The 22,358-nt window shown below is 34.6% G+C and overlaps 1 protein-coding gene across 6 annotated transcripts in view; it reads left to right on the top strand.

Annotated features, from left to right (window-relative positions):
* NRG1 (neuregulin 1) overlaps positions 1-21,526 on the top strand; it is a 125,473-nt gene extending 103,947 nt beyond the window's left edge. For 3 of the 6 annotated variants that reach the window (XM_063920007.1, XM_063920004.1, XM_063920002.1), the window contains 6 exons: positions 97-120; positions 8,335-8,437; positions 9,000-9,120; positions 9,961-10,091; positions 13,645-13,845; positions 17,939-21,526. In XM_063920007.1, coding sequence (XP_063776077.1) covers positions 97-120; positions 8,335-8,437; positions 9,000-9,120; positions 9,961-10,091; positions 13,645-13,845; positions 17,939-18,611 — 1,253 coding nt within the window. In that variant the 3' untranslated portion in view covers positions 18,612-21,526. The remainder of the gene's footprint in view (positions 1-96; positions 121-8,334; positions 8,438-8,999; positions 9,121-9,960; positions 10,092-13,644; positions 13,846-17,938) is intronic. The other 3 variants (XM_063920006.1, XM_063920005.1, XM_063920003.1) reach the window with 2 other exon arrangements.
* The last annotated feature ends 832 nt before the right edge of the window (positions 21,527-22,358 follow it).

The following is a 22,358-nucleotide window of genomic DNA, read 5'->3' as shown; positions in this document are numbered from 1 at the left end:
ATATTCATGTACAATTTGTTTTTAGAGTACAGTGTATTGCTCTTTTCTGAAACTTTTTCCCTTTTCTTTCTTTTTGTCAACTTTCTGCATTGGCAGAGCATCTTGGAATTGAATTTATGGGTATGGACCAATCATTCCTTTTAGCCTGCAGATATTAGAGCCTAAAAGCTTAAAACCTTCTTTTTTTCCTTCAATTCCTAACCAATTTCCTTATGCTTTGTAAGGGATCATACAGCTATAACACAGTTCTGTTAGATGTCTGGATTCTGATATTTATATTTCATAAAGTTTAACATTAGAACAGATTCAAATCACTATTTTATTTGCTTGCACTTATACTAAACTGAGTTTGACTATTACTTATACCTAGTTTATTGCAAAAGCATAGATCATGTTTGGAACACTGAACTGATAGACAATACCCAAAATTTAGACTCACCAACCATTTATTAACAAAAAACTAGAAAAAAGAAAAATGAAATTGAAACACATGAAAAACTGAAATAGCCATTAATGTAAATGTGAGGTTTTTAAGAACACAATTGAGTATAAAAGTGAATTAAAGCACTGACTTCATTGTCTGGGCCTGTGTAATGTTTTGCTCATTATCTTATTAACAACAATTGTCTTATGACTAAGTCCTCACCCTTTGCTATAATCACCACAATAAGAAGGATGCCAAACTATAGAAGATATGTTTAGAGATATGTATTCATTACAGAATACATTATTTCAAAAAGTGAAGGATGGAAATTGAAATTCATAAAATAACTGTAATGTTATTGTTTTTATGGTACAAAATACTATGACAGTGAATCAGAGTATTATGATTATTATCAGTATCTCTTGCCTTTTATTATTACGTTTTATTAAATTTCATTCCCACCATCCACATATTACATTCCTGCATGCTCTTCTTATCATTGTTCTCAACATTTCATTCTCTTTTCTCTTTATTTTGTTTATTTTCAATATATTTCAAGATTATTTATAATTTTCATGCTTTTAAGCACATTTTATTCTACCTCCAGTTCTACCACTTCTCTGCCTAACACCAACAAAGCTCACATTTATTTGAGCTACACATATAATACTAAGCAAAGAGATAGCACATGGGAAGGTCATCATGTTACTTTCATAGCATAATGTTTATGCGAAAAGTGTGTATAAAATGATCATTAGTGTTAGTGTGCTGCAATGAATAACAGAAATAATGACAAAATGGCAACTAATACATGTAATACATGATAGTTCTGGACAATTATCGTTCAGTGTATCTACTTGAACGATAATCACACAAAATTTGTTGACAGCAGAAAAGTGGTCTGGATTGTTTGATCTGATTCTCAAACATGTTTGATTGTCCTGACTGTCCTTCTGCCAATACCATGCAGTGAACAGTACATTGTGAACATACATTGTTCAGTCTGTTGCAGCACAGATATTATCATACCATCGGCCAGCCTCGCTACCATTTGTTTGGTTCATTCTGGAAATCTTGCAGCCTAAGGCCAGCATTAAAATATAAAAACTATTCAATCAGACATTATATAATTACTTTTCAGATGAGACTTTCTAAATTATAATTTGATAAAAAATGTGAGTTCCTATGCTGTTTAATTAATATTAAAAGTCTTTATTAATGTATATTAAAAACAAAAGACATTCATTCTATTGTGAAGGTTGTGGTCTCATAATCTTAAATATGTATTACATACCCAAAAGAAGTGAAGAAATATGGATCCATTTTTTTAACATCTTTATTTAAAGCAATAACAGCATAGCTCTGTATCGACATCGAGCACCTAAATCAAGAATTAAATATTATAATACATTAATACAATTGTCTAAAGTAGTCATAACATAAAAGGATGAATTATTTTTTTTATGAACTTGAATTTGTCAGGTTGAAATCCGATGTAAACAATATAGTATAATAATGCTTCATATTATTAGATTACAACCTGGATGGAAATTAGAAAACAGTTTTTCAGAATTCAGTGAAATGTTTTCAAAAAAGTTTCATCCATATTTTTGGACTTCTTTATGGGTACTTAATACAAATTAAAAATCTTAAGATCGGTTACAGTATCAAAGATTATGTTATCATTCGTTGAAAATATACATTAATAAAGAATTGATTTTTAATATTAATACTGATCCTTTGTGCACAGCAAAGGAACTTCTTTCTCTCCTTTCTCTCAAATTTCTGAATATATACTTATTCAAATCAACTGTTCAGCAACTGTTATGTCTTTTCTGAAAAGCTTTCTTCATATAATGCTTCTTGACAACCTTTTTACCTTTATATATATATATATATATACTATTGTATCTTTCATATATTTTATTCTTTATTGATAAATGTCAGATCTGCTGAGCCTAGATTTTTAGAGTGTACACACACTATTTACCTATTTTTGTCTAGCATTGCTGTGGGATTCAATTTTTGAAAAATTCTCTACAGACAATTATAAAAAATTTATGGCTTTTGCATAGACAAAAATGTGAATGCAATTATATGTGGCACTGCCTACTTTTAGTTCACCAGATGCCCCCCCAAACACACACACTCATACATATACAAATTAGAGTAAGTATCATTACAGATTTTCTAATCTGCCAAATCAAAATTGACTTGGAACATTCTGTATGCTGATCATTCCAAATTAATAACTGAGCAGCCTCAGACAGTACAATATTTTGCTAATGTGGTTCCAAATTACAAACTTGCTAATTAGGTTGTTTTTAAGCAGTTTATGGTTCAAACCTAAATAACTAAGAAAGTAAGTAATCTGCAGGATATTTTAATTGCTGCTGATGAGCCTGTAGCTTTCAAGGTTAAACGTTAAAGTGGAATGCCATTTTTTTTAATTTAGGCTCCTATAAACCTTAATTCTGAAAATCCTAGAAAAGGTTGGTCTACTATATAACCAATATATTCCTAGTTCAAATAATTATCATGATAATAATGTCATTTTAGTCCAAAATGTTAATGGAATGAAATAATTGAATAAACTAGAGGAACTTGACTTTTCTTGACCTCAGAAGTTTTCTGATTTGACAAATGTATATTTTTCACACATAAAGTAATGAACCTTGTCTGCAGATTGTTTATAATGTGATCATAATCTAGGCCCCATGGCTATATACTGTAGATTGGAGGATGCTATCTAGGATGCTAAAAATGTCAGGTTTTCAGATAACAGATTTGTATGGGTTTCCAAAATATATATGATATTTAACATTTTGCAGCTTTGTATCTTATAATTGGATTATCCAGAAATTCTGGGGAAACTGATTTATGTGGCAAGAAGTTACACAGGTTGCTGTGCTGGTACAAACCATGCAATACTCTAAAAGCCCAGTATGTAGAGTATTTGCGTAAAGGGCTACCATGTACAGTACATGGTATGCATTTCATAGAAGTCTTATGACTTTTGTAATGTCTTTTTGGTATATTAACCTTAGGAAGTATAGCTTGTCAAGCTCCGTGGCACTGTTTATAGATATTATTAGTCTAATCAATAACATGGGCTGTTCAGTGCAAAGGTACTATACCATCCAACCTGTAACCAGCTACCTTTGTCATTTATCACTACTTCCTCCTCTACTGCTTCCCTCTGGAATGTTATAAAGATGCAGAAGATGTTCAGTAACAGGTTACTGAATGGCTGTATAGCCATACCACCCAACATGAATCATTTTTAAAATGGACAAAATGCTCTCTACCTGGATTTCCTTCTTAATATATGATTGGCATCACCTGTGTTTAGCTTAAATTGATAAGAAAGGTATTTCAACACAGGTGATTGCAATAATTAAAAAGGAAGTCCAGGTAGAGAACATTTTGTCCCTCCTGGAATGGATCATGTTGGGAGGTATGGTATATCCATTTGCCTTCTCCATCTTCATGTTATATACAGTATGTCAGGCACTACAGAATCACTTAATATACAATGACTTTGATGATGATTATAAGCAAACCAGTGATGAAGTAAATAGAAGTGCTATTAACTTTTATATAATATTATAACTCTTCATCCCTCACTGGTTTACCACCTGGGGTGAGTTGCCTCTCTGGAAGGCAGGAACGAGCCATTGTATAAATACAATAGCATGCATTTCATTGTGTAGATTATAGTTTTTAATTATCTTAATTTTGTCTATTGGGTTTATCAGTTCATCAAACATACCAGATTAACTTCAGTTTAGAGTGTGAGCAATACATTTTAAATTGCCATCAGCTGCCATTATGTGTGAATTATTTTCTCAGTCACATATATGAAGTAGAAGCTGATGGCATAGATAAAAAGCAAGCATCATCACTAAGACTAGCTCAGGGGTTATGCTGTATGAGAAATCCCTTCAATTCTGCTTCAACCTTTTTTTCAAGCATTTCCTCACTCTGTTTTTTCCAGTATCAAGCATGCTGTGCCAGGCCTACAGTTGACTCCTTAACCTGTATCCCTTAACCTTATATTTTCCTCTATAAAATCCCACTCTAACTCTGCCTGTCCTTCATAGTTTTTTTCCTCTAATTCTGTCACTTAATTTTGTTTTTTGTTTTTTATAATCAATGCAACTTTCCCTTAGTACAAGCTTTCTTCTTTCACTTTATTAATAATCTTTGCTTTTCGTTTTTGTTTGAAAATGTTCATACCTTGTTAACTGTATATTTCATGTTCATGACATTGGCTTGCAATACTTTCGTAACCATGCTAGAGATGCACTGTATCTTAAACTACTTTTAATTAGGAATGGTACTTAACATATCTTCTAATTTACTACCACTGTTAGGTAAAAGTGCAAAATATCAGTTGTAATGGTAGTGGTGAAACCATTATTCAGTTCATTTGAATGAAGACCAAATACGTTATATTTATACTTTTTATGACCATCACCCTCTGTGCCTTGAGAAAAATGCTGTACTTTGACTTAAAGTTGACTGGATATAAATATGTGGCATTTAACTTTTAATGTTAGAAACTCTTTCAAACACCACACATTATAATGAATTCTAATTAGTTTAATCAAACATAGCAGATACTATTTTTGACATGTGAAGTACAGCACATCTTTCTTTTATCACAGATTACCTATTCTCTATAAATATATACCGTACAAAATTTAAATTTTTATAGCAGACAGACCATTAGTATTATATATCAAAGAAACATTTGATGCCACAGAAAGGTCAAATAATCACATTGACCTCTTTGTTTTCTTATTTCAAATTGCCCATGCAATATTTTGGTAACCCCCACCCCAGACAAACAAAAACTCTACCATTATTCCGTAAATTAAAAAGCATAAAACATCGAAAATATACTGTTGTTGACCAAGTTTTGCATAAAGGAATCATTTCTGCTGCTTTTGCTACTTTTCATACATATACTTCAAGGTATTTTAATGCCTGCAGGCTATTCAGGAAACATGGGTCATGGGGATTTTTCTTATACTGTTTTAAGTTTCAAAAACACTAATAACTTGACTATATGGATTTCAAAATAAATGTTAGCAACGTTCAAGGATGTGAAATACGCAGTAAAATTGATTCCCTTATGTCTTTAAAATGAAACTTTCAATCAAGTAGAGACACGTAATATTATTAATTACTCTAGCAAATATTTTATAATATATTTCCCTATAGGTAAGTGCAACTAGAGCTTCACCAGCAAATTTAATGACTTCATATAGTATTATTTCATATTTTCTAGACTTAATATGTATTTGGTTGCTTAGAAATGCAAAATATTTCCCTTAATTTACAATGTTAGATCCAGCTTCATTTAAAATATTAGTCATATGCTGTTAAACAAAGTAGATTTAAAAAAAACAAATATATATATATATATATATATATATATATGTATTCTTCATTTTATACTTATATTGGCAATATTTAAAAGGCTAATTAAAGTAAAAAAGTAGTATAAGCATTTAGCCTCATATTTTATAGATTTTGTGTAGGCTGCCATTTTGAGAATGCATACATTTACGTAAAATGAGTGTGATTATTAATACATGAGACATTTCACATGCACACTGGATTTCAGTAAAGAGAATACATGTTACTCATCAACTAATCATATTTTTACATTAATTGTCCATACATGCACCACATTGTTTCAAACACAAATCTGACTGGTTATGACTGGCAACAGTCATGGAGATTAGGGTTTGAGCAGTTTTAGTACATAATTTTATGTATTTTGTGAGTCTTCTCACAATTGTCTGTCTAAATCATAACTTAAGCTCTTACAGTTATATGGAAGGATTGATTTGTCAATTTCAATTCTTTTCCAGGAAATCACATTACTGCTAGGTTATTTTACCTTGATTAATGCTTGATCTTTTTGTACAGTGCAACTCAATTATATACACTGAAATTATTTTAAAGAAATAGGTGCAGGAAAGGCAAATGATCATTGATCTACTGTGCACTGTCTGGAGAAGAAATAAATGATTAAGCTATACTACACACAAAAGAAAACAAGACATATTAATTAAGGCATAATACGTAATTAAGTATTTCAGTTTTAAGGCATTTAAGTTGCAGGTATTTAATTTAGTGGCATACAATACCTACCTATGCAACTCATCCTTTACATGTGGTATTGCTGTTCGCCATTTAGCATGTGTACAATAATATATGAAACCATATTGGCTCTAGAAGCTCACCGACCATTAAAGAAATTAATAGTAAAACATTTTAACAGCATCAAATTGGCTATTGTATCACTATTTTGAACTTTAAAAGGGGGGAATTGAATTTGTATCGTTGCCTAATCTCCCATCTAATGTAACAGGAAATTGCAAGGGCGATATTCAATTGATGCTGGTTATCACGCTTATCATACCATTAGTGCTGAGTTTAGTTGGGTAAAGCAACTAAACCTGACTAAACTAATGGGTGCAATCACGAAAAGTGCCACTTGGGCTCCCAAACAGGTAAATTTTGGCACATTTCAGCTCGCCTACCCAGGGGACACGAGTTGGAATGCCAGTGCTGGTAGTTGCTTGCGCCTGACAGGAGCAATAATTGAATACCTCCGTGAAAGACAGCTGCCAGCACTGACAATTGAATTCCCACCTTTGTTGTTACTGTAACTTTTTGTTACCTCTGACTTCAGGATTAGTATTACAAAATAAAATGTGGTATTCATGAAAAAAAAGAAAATTTCTGTTGACAATATCAAACAATAAAATTCTACCTACTACTTTTATTGTTCAGATTAGAAAACTAAAGCAAGCATCTGATTAGTTGCAGTGGGCAACAACACTTTTACTTTTAGCTTAATTTTTATTAAAATACAGTGCACATTGTAAATGAGAAATTCTACTTTACCTAAAATATTAATTTTCATAGATTTTGTTTCTATTTTGCCTAAATGCTATGTTATTGCAAGCCAATATCAACTATTTAAATTGATGTTTTTCTGAGGAGTTCATGTGAAGGAAACTAATTTAGCTAATGGGAAGTTTACAATGAAAACTCTTCCTTTTGGGATTACATGATGATGATGAGGATTATTATTATTATTATTATTATTATTATTGTTGTTGTTATTATTATTCTTATTATTATTAGTATTAGTATTATTATTATTTTTATATTGTTATCACACAAATTATTTTTTATGCCAGAATATTTGAACAATTGGAAAAAAAAATAATCCTAGTCTTTTCAAAGTTATTTAGCATTATTATTCTTTACATATTCATTCTCTTACCAATATTCTTGCCTTTTTGCCACCTATTTTGGTAAACATTAATATAACTTTGTTTTATTACCCGGAAATTTGTATCTATTGATTTTCTTCTGCCACTTTTTTCCATTATTACTATTTTTAAATACATCACATCAATGTATCTCTTTTTTAAACAATGTAAATGGTGCCTTCACAGGATCTACATCAGAAACTCCATGTTTCATGTATCACTGTCAGAGTATTTGTTTATTGAATTTATAAAAATATAATAATTTGTATATAACATTTAAAATTAGATATATGTATATGTGTGTGTAAGGGTCATTCTCTCTCTCTCTCTCTCTATATATATATATATATATATATATTGTATGTATGTACAGTATGTATAATGGAAAGTCTAGATTTTCCTGATCTTCAAGATTGTATGTCATTTATTAAATTTTATTTCACATTTCTGATATTTAAAAGCATGACTATATCAAAACATTAGAATACATCCAGCCGTTACTCTTTATTTTTACTGGGCTGATGTGGCAATATTATTTTGGGGCTTTGAGTGTAGCTCATGATGAACTTAGCATTTGAATGCATCCTTGTTTTCTTTTTACCTCTCTAGAAGCCGAGGAATTGTACCAGAAAAGAGTGCTGACCATTACTGGCATCTGTATTGCTCTGCTTGTAGTTGGCATCATGTGTGTTGTGGCCTACTGCAAAACCAAGTAAACTTTCCTTTTATTTTATATACTTTTAAATGTGTATATATTTATGTATTTGAGTGTGTAAATCAGAAAATGACTGTTACAAATATTGTCTTTCTATAAATATTTAAAGATAAAATTATTGATGTCTGATCACACCAACTAAATCTGCTTTCATAGCATAATATGTTATTAATATTCAGCCAATTAATTATTATACTATTTAATGATATTAATATTAGGTCAAAGTTGGTTAGATTAACTCAAATAGTAAACAGGAAAATAGTGGATGAGACCAAAGCAATTTAAATCATCCACATAAGTCAGATATAGTAAAACTGGCAAACAAGTGTAAACTAAATTGACAGTCAGCTATTTAACCAAACAAAAATTGCAATCTAATTTTTGCTTGAGAAATGTAAATGTCTAGACTGTTCCCACTAATTTGAAAGTAATTTTTTTTCAAATTATAGAATTTTCTATACATAAAAGTGTACAACATTTTTAATCTATGTCATTACGTATTAATTGTTGTAAGTCAACAAGTAAAATACTAAACATTACATCTTAAACTTATCTTTAGGAAACAGAGAAAAAAGTTGCGGGATCGTCTAAGCCATCGCTCAGAAAGGAACAATATGGTCAACATGGCAAATGGGCCACATCATCCAAATCCACCACAAGAAAATGTCCAGATGGTAAATGTAGGTGTATCTGTAGTAACTGCTCAATGAAATATATTTTATTGTATTGTTTTTTTTTCACCACTTCTGGAGGTTGATTATGAAAAATTATTTTATTGTAGAAATAAAACTCTTTTGTGACCCATAAATTAGGAAAGCCCTATCAATCCTCCCTATCTACCCCCCAGCTCACGTTAAAATATATTTTTCCCCAAAACGAAATCTCATTCTTTTGTATAAAGTGAGACATACATGTGCACCCATCCCACAAGTAGTTGTTATCACCTCTCCCAATCTTCCCAGAACCACCGTTTAGAACAATCTAAATTTAGCTGCAGTCACTGTTTTCACATAGAAACATTACGCGTGTTTCATAAAATCATACATGCTGACTGTTTTTCTGCTGTAGTATCTGCACTTTTAGTCAATTGTGTAAACATAGATGTAAAAATACATGAATTAAGATACTCATTGGTGTCAGGTGCACTTGACATCTATAGCCTTATTCTGTAGGGACTGTGTAGGGAACTCTAAGCTGAACCCAGCCAGGATAATGTGAGTACAAGTCTTTGTGGCGGTACTTAATACATCATTAACCCTGGACAGTAACCCCGAAGCCTAGTGGTTGTGCTGGTGCAATATAAGACACTGTCAGGTGATCTACTGCATTGCAGCTTACTAAGGGAACGATGTATTTGTGTGTTTTTTTAAATAGACCTAATATAGAAAATTGTGTGTCATTGTAAAAAAATATATATATCTAGAGTTCATACTTTAAAACCAATTTTTTTGAAGACGTACGTGTTATGTTTCATGTTCATAATTAAAAAAATTAAGAAAACTTTTCCATTACTTTTGCAGCAATATGTTTCCAAGAATGTTATATCCAGTGAACATGTCATTGAGCGGGAAACAGAAACATCCTTTTCAACAAGTCATTATACTTCAACAACACATCATTCAACAACAGTTACCCAAACACCAAGTCACAGGTTTGTACACTTTCTCCTTTCATCTTTGAAATTAGCATTAGGAAAGACATCCTGTAACTCTGTCTGCTATTACTATACCAATTGGAGCTTCAAAAACAAGTGAGCATTGATATCCAAAATTGTAAAGTTATTATTTCACTTTAAAGCAAGAATATCATAGCACACATTACTGTATGTGTAATTATGTTTACAACCTGCAAACTGTGGAATTATATAGCTTTATGCATTTACCATGGATTATATTGTCATCACTTGGAAGATATTGGTTTGACTTTCTGATACAGTTGTGGATCCTTTGTATAGGAAATCGTAAAAAAAAAATTAAGGTAATTGAAAGAGCAACATTATCCATCAATAACTGCCACCATGAGGATTTAGAGTGATTTATTTGTCTTATGGTTCTTATATCATCAACACGCTAATGTTTAATTTGGCCATTAAAATGATGATACTGCTACACAATGGCTGAGTGGCTAGCAGAATTGGATGCAATTAGGTAATTCTTGGGCTGAGCAACTAAATAACTTGCACTGTAACTGGAGCCTGTTTGCACATGCAGGCCATAGTCAAATACAGTTACCAAACAGATTTTCCAACATGCCCAATATAATCTGATTCATATTGATGTAACATCATAAACTCACCATTCCCTAATATTCATCTCTGGTTCTGACCATCAATGTTTAAATTCATTTAGAAAGGTGCTTTTTTCACCTTGTTCAAGACTTGCTATTGGCTATGGTTATCTGGATAAGGTCGTACTATTCTCACATTTCAGAATGAGTCCATTACACATATATATGACATAAATGGTAACATGTTACAGTAGATCAAAGCAAACATCCATCTCCCAGATACTAATACAGAAGAGTAGACTGTTCATTCTATTAATTTTCTCTACTTTTAGTGTATCTCAATTGCTAATATGCAGATATGTCCATATACATCCAGCCTCTATATGCCTTGCATGCATGGAGATGCCTGGTGCAAGTAAGCATCCTTGTCCCGTGCAACTCTGCTAGCACTGGGCATCTGTTTTGCTGAAAATGTGTCTTACTGTAATTGCAATGAGATGCACCAGGAGACCATGCTTATTCATTTGATATGTGACACATATATTGTGTGCGACTGAGTCTATATACAAAGCACAATAGAACTCATATTGGAAATAAAGCTGTGGTTGCTACATTGTGGTACCATCATGTGCAGATTCAGAGACCCAGTCACACACAGATACACAAGTGTTGCATATCAAATGAATCAGAAGAGTCGCCTGGTGCTTCCTAGCCACATTGCATTGCCACTAAGATGCATTTTTGTCAAAAAAGATGCTCAATGCTAACTGAGACTCACAGGTCCTGTCGCGCCTAAAGGAGCTGTTTGGAGTGACTGCAGCAATGATGTATGAGGTACATACAATAAATGCAGAATAATATTATAAAAGGAGACTGCCTAGTTTCACACATCAGCCATTTTCTCTATAGTGGGACTTGCCTGCTGACTAAAATCACAGTGAACCATGTAGAGTGCCCAATGTCGGACTTAGGCATGAAATGACAGCATGTGAAATCAGAATCAGTTTATTGGCCATGTGTACTCATGTACATTAGGAATTTTTTGTGGTACAATGCATTGCCAAGCAGCAACATGAAGGGGGAATACATAGCATAAGAAGGGGAAAAACGTAGCATACATTACAAACATTACACATATGAGTTCATACTGCACATTGCAACTGTATGATAGACTCGACATATTAGACATATTATACATGTAAGACTAAAAACGAAGGCTGCTTGTCAGAGCAGCACTGAGGCAGTCATCCGCGGCGCCAACTAGAACTCAAACAATGCACATAATACAGAAGAGTTAAGTAATATATCAAAAGATAAACCACACAGACATAAAAAAAACATTGAGCACACAGAAAGCATAATGAATGATTGGTGTAGGCATTTTGGGTAATAACCTATAAGGGTTGTGTATTCCACCCTCACAAGGTACCAGGTGCGGCAGCCATCTTAGGCGCACTACGTAGGATTACCCAGGGTGGAATAGTCCACCCCTAGAAGAGATAACACAAAATGGGGAGATTGCAGAGTCCTACAGTTCAGAGTAGGGTTCCAACAAAACCATCAGGTCCATGTATTTTTCATCCCATCTACAAGCGCACCAGATAAGGCAGCCATGTTGGGCGCACTACGAAGGTAACAATGTGGGAGATGAGCCATACAAGGGCCAAATGCATGTGTGGGAAAAATGACACGTGTGTTGAAGTATGCTATACCCTGCATGGAAAGATCCAAATGAAGCACACCCTGCCCACGGAGGAACCATCCGAGGCAGCCATGTGGGGCGCACTGCGTAGGTTACTGCTGGCAGGGTGTGCAGCCAATGGCGGTAAACATTACAGGAATAGCACACAGTAGGGTGGAAGTACGCTGTAAGAAGAAAGAGAAGAGAAAAACACATTTGCAGGAAAACTGTACTAACATTATTTTGTGAAAATTATAAATGTCCTGGTCCATGAGAGCAGTGCAGGTGGGTGTGAGAATGTGGGGAGCACACTAATGTCCAATGGAAATGACCCAGCAAAGTCTGGTACTGGTGTGCACGCCCCTCAGTTCCCTGCTCAGCTTGAGGAGTAGTCTCGGGCAGTCATGATGTTCTTGGACAGAGGAGTAGTAGGCATTGGTCCTGGTGTTCTCATGACAGAGGTGAGGAGGGGCCACATAGTGGTCCTGAGTTGCAGTGTTCTGCAGAATGACGACATTATACTTAGGCTGCGGGAGTGGAGGGTTAGGCATAAGGGAGAGGCTTCAGGAGGAGGGGTTAGACTCTAAAGGGAGGTCTAGAGTTAGGTACTAGGGGGAAGGTTGGGGTCAGGATTAGGGTTAGTGGTAGTACTCACTGCTGTATGCCGGAGGTTATCATCAACTGACTGCCAGACCAAGAAGGCACCACTAGAGCTGCCAAATAAGGAGTATCATCTTTGGAACACCAGGACTGTTTTTTCTACATTCTAATCATGTAGACATGATGAATGTTAACATGGTGCTTTGCTACATTTTTACAATTTACAAAATACAGAATACAAAGCAATATTCATTACAGGGAAATACAAAGAGCATGTCTATATCCCATAGAGCTTAGAGTCGTTTGTATTAAATGTTGCAAATAAAAATATGTGCGCTGCAAATGAAGAGTGGTGCTTGAAATTTTCAGAACTGATAACACAAAAATAGTTGCATCTGTGCGTAATATTAATATACTGTAAGTATCATTTCTCAGTGTGAAACAAATCACAGTACATGCTACAGTACAGTTAGTTTGTTGTTTTTTTATATTCAGGTTTTAACTCTACATTATATTGAATATACATTTGTATAGATATTTTGTCTACATTTTGATAATAATATGTGAAATAATGATAGTCAACATAATTTATTGATTTAACAGTTTTAGTTATCATATATGATATGCCATGTGTACACAGTGTTAAAATGATTGTCAAAGCACTTGTAATGACGCTTTTTATTTATTTTCTTGATAGCTGGAGTAATGGTCAGTCAGAAAGCATTATTTCAGAAAGTCACTCTGTAATTGTGACGTCATCAGTAGAGAACAGTAGACACACAAGTCCAACAGGGCCGAGAGGACGACTCAATGGCATTGGAGGTCCTAGAGACTGCAGTTATCTCAGGCATGCAAGGGACACGCCAGATTCCTATAGAGATTCACCCCATAGTGAAAGGTAATACATGTTCTCTCATTTTGTAAAGCAGTGTTCATGCAATTTGCATACAATGTGGTTTTGAAGATCTTTCACACCAAATCAAGAGTTCCATCATTACATGTCATAGAAACATAGAATTTGACGGCAGATAAGAACCACTTGGCCCATCTAGTCTGCCCCTTTATTTACCGTATTTTTATCTCAAACCTTATTTGATCCTTATTTCTTTGTAAGGATATCCTTATGCCTATCCCATGCATGTTTAAATTGCTCTACTGTCTTAGCCTCTACCACCTCTGATGGGAGGCTATTCCACTTATCCACTACCCTTTCTGTGAAGTAATTGTTCCTCATATTTCCCCTGAACCTCCGCCCCTCCAGTCTCAGTGCATGTCCTTGTGTCCTATTGCTTCTCTTCATTTGGAGAATGTTTCCCTCCTGGACTTTGTTAAAACCCTTGATACAGTATATTTGAAAGTTTCTATCATGTCCCACCTTTCCCTTCTCTGCTCCAAATTATACATACAACTTTTCATCAGCTCCTTTGTGCTGTGAGACAAATCACTTGAAAGACCAAACCAGGATTTACTGCACATACTCACACTCACACAAGAAATGTACATGCATCTGTTTGCAAATGTGGTTGTCTGTACTGTATTGTATATACAATATGTAGTAAATCTGATGCCACACAATACTGTAATTTTAACAATGCATTATGTAAAATAATAAAAATAATGCAAAAAATGAATAATACAGTCTTTAGAAACTTAAAGAATTTGTAAAAATTAAAGATAATAATAATAATAGTTTTATTTATTTAGCACTTTTCTCCCATATGACTCAAAGTTGCTTTGCAGACATCAAAAACATGATACATTATACAGAGGTTTTATAATTACAGCAAGTACAAAACTATACAGAAATAATTAAGAATAGCAAAACCTTAGAGCGCACAATAAGTATAATTGCAGAGTTTGGTGTAGACTTATTAGGCAATAACTTCCATGGGTTTTCCATCCCACACACAATAGGTACCAGATGAGGCAGCCATCATGGGTACACTACGTAGGATTACTCTGGGTGGAATAGGTTACACCTAGAAGAGATTACATAAAATGGCTGGTTGTAGCACACTAATGCTAGGAGTAGGGTCCCACCATAACGGTCAGGTCAATGTGTTTTCCTTCCCATTTAAGAATGTACCAGGTGAGGCAGCCATGTTGGACACACTAGGAAGGTTACACTGTGGGATATAAGCCATACAGGGACACAAGGCATATATAGGAAAACTGACACGTGTATTAGTATGATATACCCTGTATGAAGAACACAGGCATAGCAATACGGTAAGGTGGGATTATGCAGATGCTGTAGTTAAAAATAATACATTATTTTGCAAACATGAGAATAGTTATACCACAGTGTGTACAAATTTACAGAGGTTTGGAAAATATGCAGTGATAGTAGTGTGTATTTACGTCCAGAATAACTTTGCTAAAGACACAAGTAACTTGGGTTTTAATGCTTTGCAGAAAGATATGTGAACAAATTTAATGTTGCGGCAATAATAATGTTCTTAGTAACAATAAAAAAATATATTTTAGCAAACTGCTTAATTATGTTGCATTTTAACTTATCTGTTTATCCCCTTCTGTGTAGTTGACAAGAAGGATTTGTCCTCCATATGTGCATTAAAAATACAAAGGGCAAATACTGTACCTTTCATCCTTCAGACTGAAATGTTAAAAACAAAACTAAGGTGTAAATTTACTAAGATGGGAGTTCTATTTAAGATGGGATGTTACCCGTAGCCGCCAATCAGATTCCAGGTATTATGTTCTAGATAAATGAGAAATGGAATCTGAATGGTTGCTATGGGCAAAATCCCATAGCAACCTTAGTCCCTATTGGTAATCAGTACTGATGGGGCATTGGGATTAGACTGCATGAGGCTGACATCATTGCACTGGTGTGATGATGACATATTGGGGGGTAGGGGAAGCTACTCCTGCACTGGCAGTAAAAAAAAATGTATTGGAGAGCATGGTTGTGGGTACTGAAAGTCTTCTATTGTCTCCATCCTCGCACCTAGAGATATGTATTTACTGGTTATAAGTGTGATTAAGGCCCAATAACCCCCTACACTGTGGTTCCTTATCAGTTATTGTAGGTTCATTACCTCTGCGAAAATATTAGTATGGAGAATGGCACTATATGTATTATTGCCATCTGTATCATTTGGGGACACCCTCGCTTGAAAAAGTGATGTCCCATTAGATATGTATTATCACTTTCAAGTCCATATTTTCTCATCAAACCCCACATGTGCAATCCTGCTTTTTATGGTTTTAGAAAGGTGGAATGCTGCTACAAGAGCGACAAAATATTTATTTGTATTTTTTATAGACATTTTTTTTTACACGTGATGTATGAGGAGGTATTAACAAATGAATGATATTTTCTGAAAAATGTAAGTCTTCTGAAAAACAACAAGAGACAATATGGTCTATTTACAATGCCTTGGTGAGAGATAAAGTGGACTGAGGTAAAGTACCATCCAATCAGCTCCTAACTGCCATGTTACAGGCTGTGACAGTTAAGAACTGGTTGGTTGGTACTTTATCTCCATCCTCTTTATCTCTCTCTATAAGGCTTATTAAATAGATCCCAATGTTTTTTGGGTACTCATAAAAAAATTGTGCTATTGATGTTGGAAGGTGACTAGCACAAAAAGTGGAAAAATAGGCCCAGCATGTGAGCGAAAAAACACTGCGTGGTGAAGGATATATGGGCTAATTCTGTTTTTTAAAGATTTATCTGTAAAGATGCTTTTTGGAATAATGTTGTTTTTATTCCAATAATAATGAGACAGAGAGATCGCAGTATGAGAACTTGTCACATAGCATAATTGCAGAATATAGATTTTTATTTTCATTTTAATCTTTGACTTTATTTGACAAAAATAACATTATTGCAGAGGCACATTTCTTGATTCACAACAATTATAAATGTTCTTTTAAACACTAGTACAGTACAACAAAGTACATTGATTTCTTCTGCTTGCTAAACTGTATGCAAGGTGTACAGTACACACAGTCCCCTGCATCCAGGGAGGGCCACATCACACACCGGGATCAGTACGAGATCCCGCCGGTCAGGAGCCCGACACCGGGAGCCCGACAGCCGGCATCCCAGCGGCGAGCGCAGCGGCTCCCCCCTTTGGTCGCCACAGGTTTCTATTACCCTCGGGGTAGTGGCGTGGACCTCCACCCAAGAGGGGTAACTAGCTGGTGCTCAGAACTCCAACTGCCGGTATTTCAGTTGGAGTCGGGTTTCCGGCTTCGGTATCCTGACTGCCGGGATCCCGACAGACGTTCAATTGATTGCTTCCCCACACACCCTGCGACCATACATTCAATGGCGGACTGGGGCATGAAGGGCCCACCAGGGAAGGCAATGGTAGGGGCCAAAACTTAAGGAATGTGGCCAACCATTATAGATAAATTCATAGAACAGAGCCCATTTAAAATGGAGGGGACAGATGTAGATTAGAACCCCCACTTTGTTTGGCGGTAGGGCACATCTTGGTTTAGTTTCCATAGAAATGAACCAAGCACCCAAATTCATCCATGATCCTGTTCCACCAAGTTACTCACTCCTAAGCAGGGACTGGGGTTCCCACCAGGGAGTCTCCTGCACACCTGTGGCCCAGTTCAGCCCTGTATATATTATACTTACTTCTCCAGTGTCTGTGCTGCAAAAACCAGCGGGAAAATGGATTAGTTGAAATATACCGAAAGCTCTGCGCATGCAGAGTAGAGAAATCATCAAGAACATGGTGCAAGATTCTACTTGGCAATTGAGAGATTGTGGGGCCCACACAGAGGACTGCACAAATGACCTCTCCGGTCTTAGGCCTTCCCTGGTTTGGGTATGGCAGGATACTCTTTTTCCATGGAGCTTGCTTTTTCACATTTCCTTACATTAATTTGTACATTAGTGATAATTATGCATAAATTTAGAAATAACATTGACTACACAGATTGTAAATATAATTTTACTATTCAGACTGATTTGTTTTTATTCTTGTTTTTTCTTCATGGCATAGATATGTTTCAGCAATGACAACACCGGCTCGCATGTCACCTGTGGATTTTCAGACTCCAATCTCTCCAAAATCACCTTGTTTGGAGATGTCTCCACCAGTATCTAGCTTAGCTGTATCAGTTCCTTCTGTGGCTGTCAGCCCCTTTATAGAAGAAGAAAGACCATTGCTTTTGGTGTCACCTCCAAGACTGCGAGATAAGAGATATGACTCATATTATCACCATTACCACTACAATCAGCAGTACAATTCCTACCATCACAATCCTGCTCATGATAGCAGCAGTCTGCCGCCAAGTCCTTTAAGAATAGTGGAGGATGAGGAATATGAAACTACGCAAGAATACGAGCCAGCCCTGGAGCCTGTAAAGAAACTAGTCAACAGCAGGAGGGCAAAAAGAACAAAACCCAATGGCCACATTTCCAATAGATTAAGATTGGACACTGACACAAGCTCTGAGATCAGTATATCTGAGAGTGAGACAGAAGATGAAAGAATAGGTGAGGAAACACCTTTCCTGAGTATACAAAACCCCCTGGCGACTAGCTTAGAGTCAGCCAGTGCATACCGGCTTGCAGACAGTAGGACTAACCCAACTAGCCGGTTCTCAACACAAGAAGAGTTACAATCAAGGCTGTCCAACGTAATAGCTAACCAAGACCCTATTGCTGTATAAAACAAATAAAACAGATTCACCTGTAAAACTTTATTTTATATAATGAAGTGTTCCACCTTAAATTAAACAATTTATTTTATTTTAACAGTTCCGCAAGTAGAAAACAGGAAACGTTTTATAAATTAAGTATATGTACAAATGTGTTATGTGCCATATGTAGCAATTTTTTTACAGTATTTCAAAATGAGAAAGACATCAATGGTGCCTTTATGTTATGTTGAAACTGTTTTTGTATGTCCCAGTGATTGCTGTCCCACAGTATTTTTGCATAACTGCTCTATCTCTTATTTTTCTTGGCTTTGTGTGCATTGCATTAATGGTGTCAACTGAATGTATGATTTGCAAGAGTTACAGCAATTCCCCATTTTTGCTCGTGGTATAGTAGATCCTTGACTAACTGTCCCTGTGATGCAGTACTCATAAAAATACTGTTTACTTTTATAAGAGGAATTGTTTTGCTTTCAGAATATAAGACAAGTTATCTCTGCTCTTTGCCAGTCAAAGCTTTGCATTATAATGCTCTAATCTAATAGTAGATTAAACACTATACTACAATTAATAACAGCAGGGCAACAGAGACTGCAAATAAATATTATCGGAAATGCAAGTGCTACTGTAACATACATAGTGATTAGCTAGGAAACTGACAACTCTGGAAAACTGTCAGCATAGAGTCATATGATAAAGTGAATTTACTGACAAACTGATCCAAATAGACTGAAGGCATCACACCCTCTCCCCCTCCCACCTAAAGCTTCCCAAAAGATGAGACTTCTGTTTTAGTAATAAAGAACCTCTTATAGAATACTATATTAAATTGAAGAACAGAGCAAGTAGGAAATTAAACAGAAATAAAGGTGCAATCATTTTTGACCATTCTTTTTGATTGTTTACATAAGACACATGAACACTATAGACTATTTATGAGCTATCAAACCTGTTACTTAGACAAACAACTTTCCTTTACAAATGGTTCCATTTTATAAGGTGTGTAAGAAAGGTTTAGTTTGCTTCATTTAGCAAGATGAGAGTGGGCATCCTATTTTAATATAAACAATATGTATTTATTTGAAAAGCACGTTTGCATTATACAGGCTAATAAAATGCATGAGCATCTGGTTAGGAATATGCATGACACAGTGAATAAATGAGACTCAGTGACTGTTGGTAGTTGCATTAGTTTTGAATACATGTGGAAAATATTGCACCTTTTAGAAGGATCCTTTTTTTTCCCATCCAGTTTTCCCAGAGAGTGGTTGAGCATGATTCTGCCTTTAAACTACCTAATTTCTTGGGACACCTAAGATATTTAAATAAAAAATGTCTTCCATATGCAATGAAAAATGTTGTATTACAAATACTAGCGCAAGACAGCAAAAGAAATGTTTGTCCATTTGTTCTGTAAATAGTTACAGTCTATTTCTGTTACGGAATAATGCATCACAAAGTAGATCTCATAGCTGCCGCCATTTTCACTGTGATTAGATGGAGAATTATGCTGTTCAGTTTACATTTATTAATGCATTCTAAATACTAGAGAGAAATGGTCTCAAAGAAACCATTTAACAGAGCAATTTAAAAATGTTGATCTCCATGCAAATGGCTGACTAACAGGGAAAATAATAACTACTCTCTCTAGTTTTTAGACCTGTCACCAAGACTGAAAGTAGAGGAGGATAATGAGTTTTGAATGTGTGTGCTTATGCAAGAACATATGTGTTTTGTGTTAGTAACTCCTCTCAGCCTGTTGCTTAATTTCTAAACCTGCTAAATAACATTTTGCTTCCCTTTTCTTCTTTTCTATTTTGTGCTTGTTTTTTGTTTATGTCATTAAAAGAGAATATGTTACACTTGCATTTGTGGGACTCTGCAAAACTCACACGGATTAAAATACTTTGCTTGTTAAATATCTGCACCTGTAGTTTTCAAGTGTATTCCATATTAGTGCGTAGTAGTAACGCCTGCCTCTGCCTTTAGGCCATATTGGCTACTAGTAAAATTATAATTAACAAATGCTGCAGAGTAATAGTAAAACACAACTGGCACATATCACAAGGTCCAATATATGTTTTTATGTTTTTATTTTGTAAATACATATTCAAAGATATTTTACTTATTCAATTACAGTCTAATATACATTTTGTGTCATTAGCCCTCTCCTGGTCATGTGTGTAAAAAGTTAAAGAATTATAAAATAAATTCCTTTATTTATATTTAGCCAGGAGAGAAAGTTCATATTATTTTACGTTAAATGTTTGAAATGTTTAAAAGTCCAACATTATTATTTTTCATTTGAGAATGTAATGTATTCTCCCTTTCAGTTCTAAGTAATTTATTGTTCAGAAAAAATGTAATGGAAATTGGTGAAAGAAAAGTAAAAAAAAATATTGCAAGGTACTGAAAACTACTAAGATATTATTATCCCAACAACTAAGCAATAAGCAATTGTTGATTTATTTTGGGTTCTTGTTCCTTATCTGCAAACAAGCTGCTGATGCAATAAAATGCTACAACATACAACCAAGAATTTTGGGAGAGCCAGCGGACATGACTGAGTGAAATACGATCTCCATGAACACTGATCCAGAGTTTCTATAGTTGACAGTAGAACAGGTTATCCCCCCTGCAAAAACAAAAAACATTTCTGGTCATGCTGTGAATCTCTGACAGTTTGTACAAACCTTGCATGTGAAAATCTGTCTGAATAAATTTTCCACTTTTAGTGACTTAGAAAGTTCCCCTTGTGAATCTTTACTTGTAAAGGTGTTAAGAGCTAATTGACTGGACAACTACCTTCCTGTTACACAGCCCAAATGTACGTTATTTGGGACACAAAATTAAATGTGAAATTAAAAATATTTAACAATGATAACACACTTTGCCTACAGGAAACCAATAAACTGCCTTATCCTTTACGCCTCTCTCTTTCTTATTTTTTATGACAATGAATATACAGTATATGAAATGAAACATGGAACCTAATACAGTATACAAGTTGCTTGACTTAATTTCAAAATGATGGGACTAACTCTCTCGTATGACCACACTGCACCGAATATAAAACAGTCAGTTTTTCATTTTACTGTCATAACTGTTTATTTCTTTCATTTTGCTCTTTTTACGTCTCTTGTTGCATCCTTGGTGCTTACATATTCTTAGTTAGAAGATCAATGGATACAATGGCTTTTTTTCTCTTTTGTCCTGTTTATAAAACAATATGACCTGGAACTATGTGTATGCAGAGAGGTAGTTTCAATGTCATGGGCTCTTGTTAATGACAACTAGCTGGCTATGCAATGAAGATGAACTAAAATAGAAAAAGCAGACACATTTTTACCTGCAATAGACTCGTCTATATTGTTACAAATGCAAAATGTAAATTAATAGTGCATGTAGCATTCAGATGCAAATGACATTGTCTTTAGACTGTTTAAAATGTACATATGGGATAATTTCCTTATAATAAATCACACTTGCAAATATAATTCCAGTATTTACTCTTTTTAATTGTATATAAAATGTTTTAATACTTTGCTTAAAGGTATATTTTATACACTTAAAGCATTTTGCACTATAGAATTTCCTACATTCATTTTTTTTTTCATAACATACAATGAATGATATCTAGTTAGCCCTTACTCCAGGATTTTTTTCCTTATGGTTGAAATAGATGACTTACAAATGCTGTTTTGTTTGAAACCAGATTCATCCAAGCTTAATTAAACTAACTTGAAAAATAGAAAATCA

This window comes from Pseudophryne corroboree, chromosome 1, assembly GCF_028390025.1.
Source record: "Pseudophryne corroboree isolate aPseCor3 chromosome 1, aPseCor3.hap2, whole genome shotgun sequence".
NCBI classification, from domain to species: domain Eukaryota; kingdom Metazoa; phylum Chordata; class Amphibia; order Anura; family Myobatrachidae; genus Pseudophryne; species Pseudophryne corroboree.
This window is presented reverse-complemented; position numbering and strand designations above follow the sequence as displayed.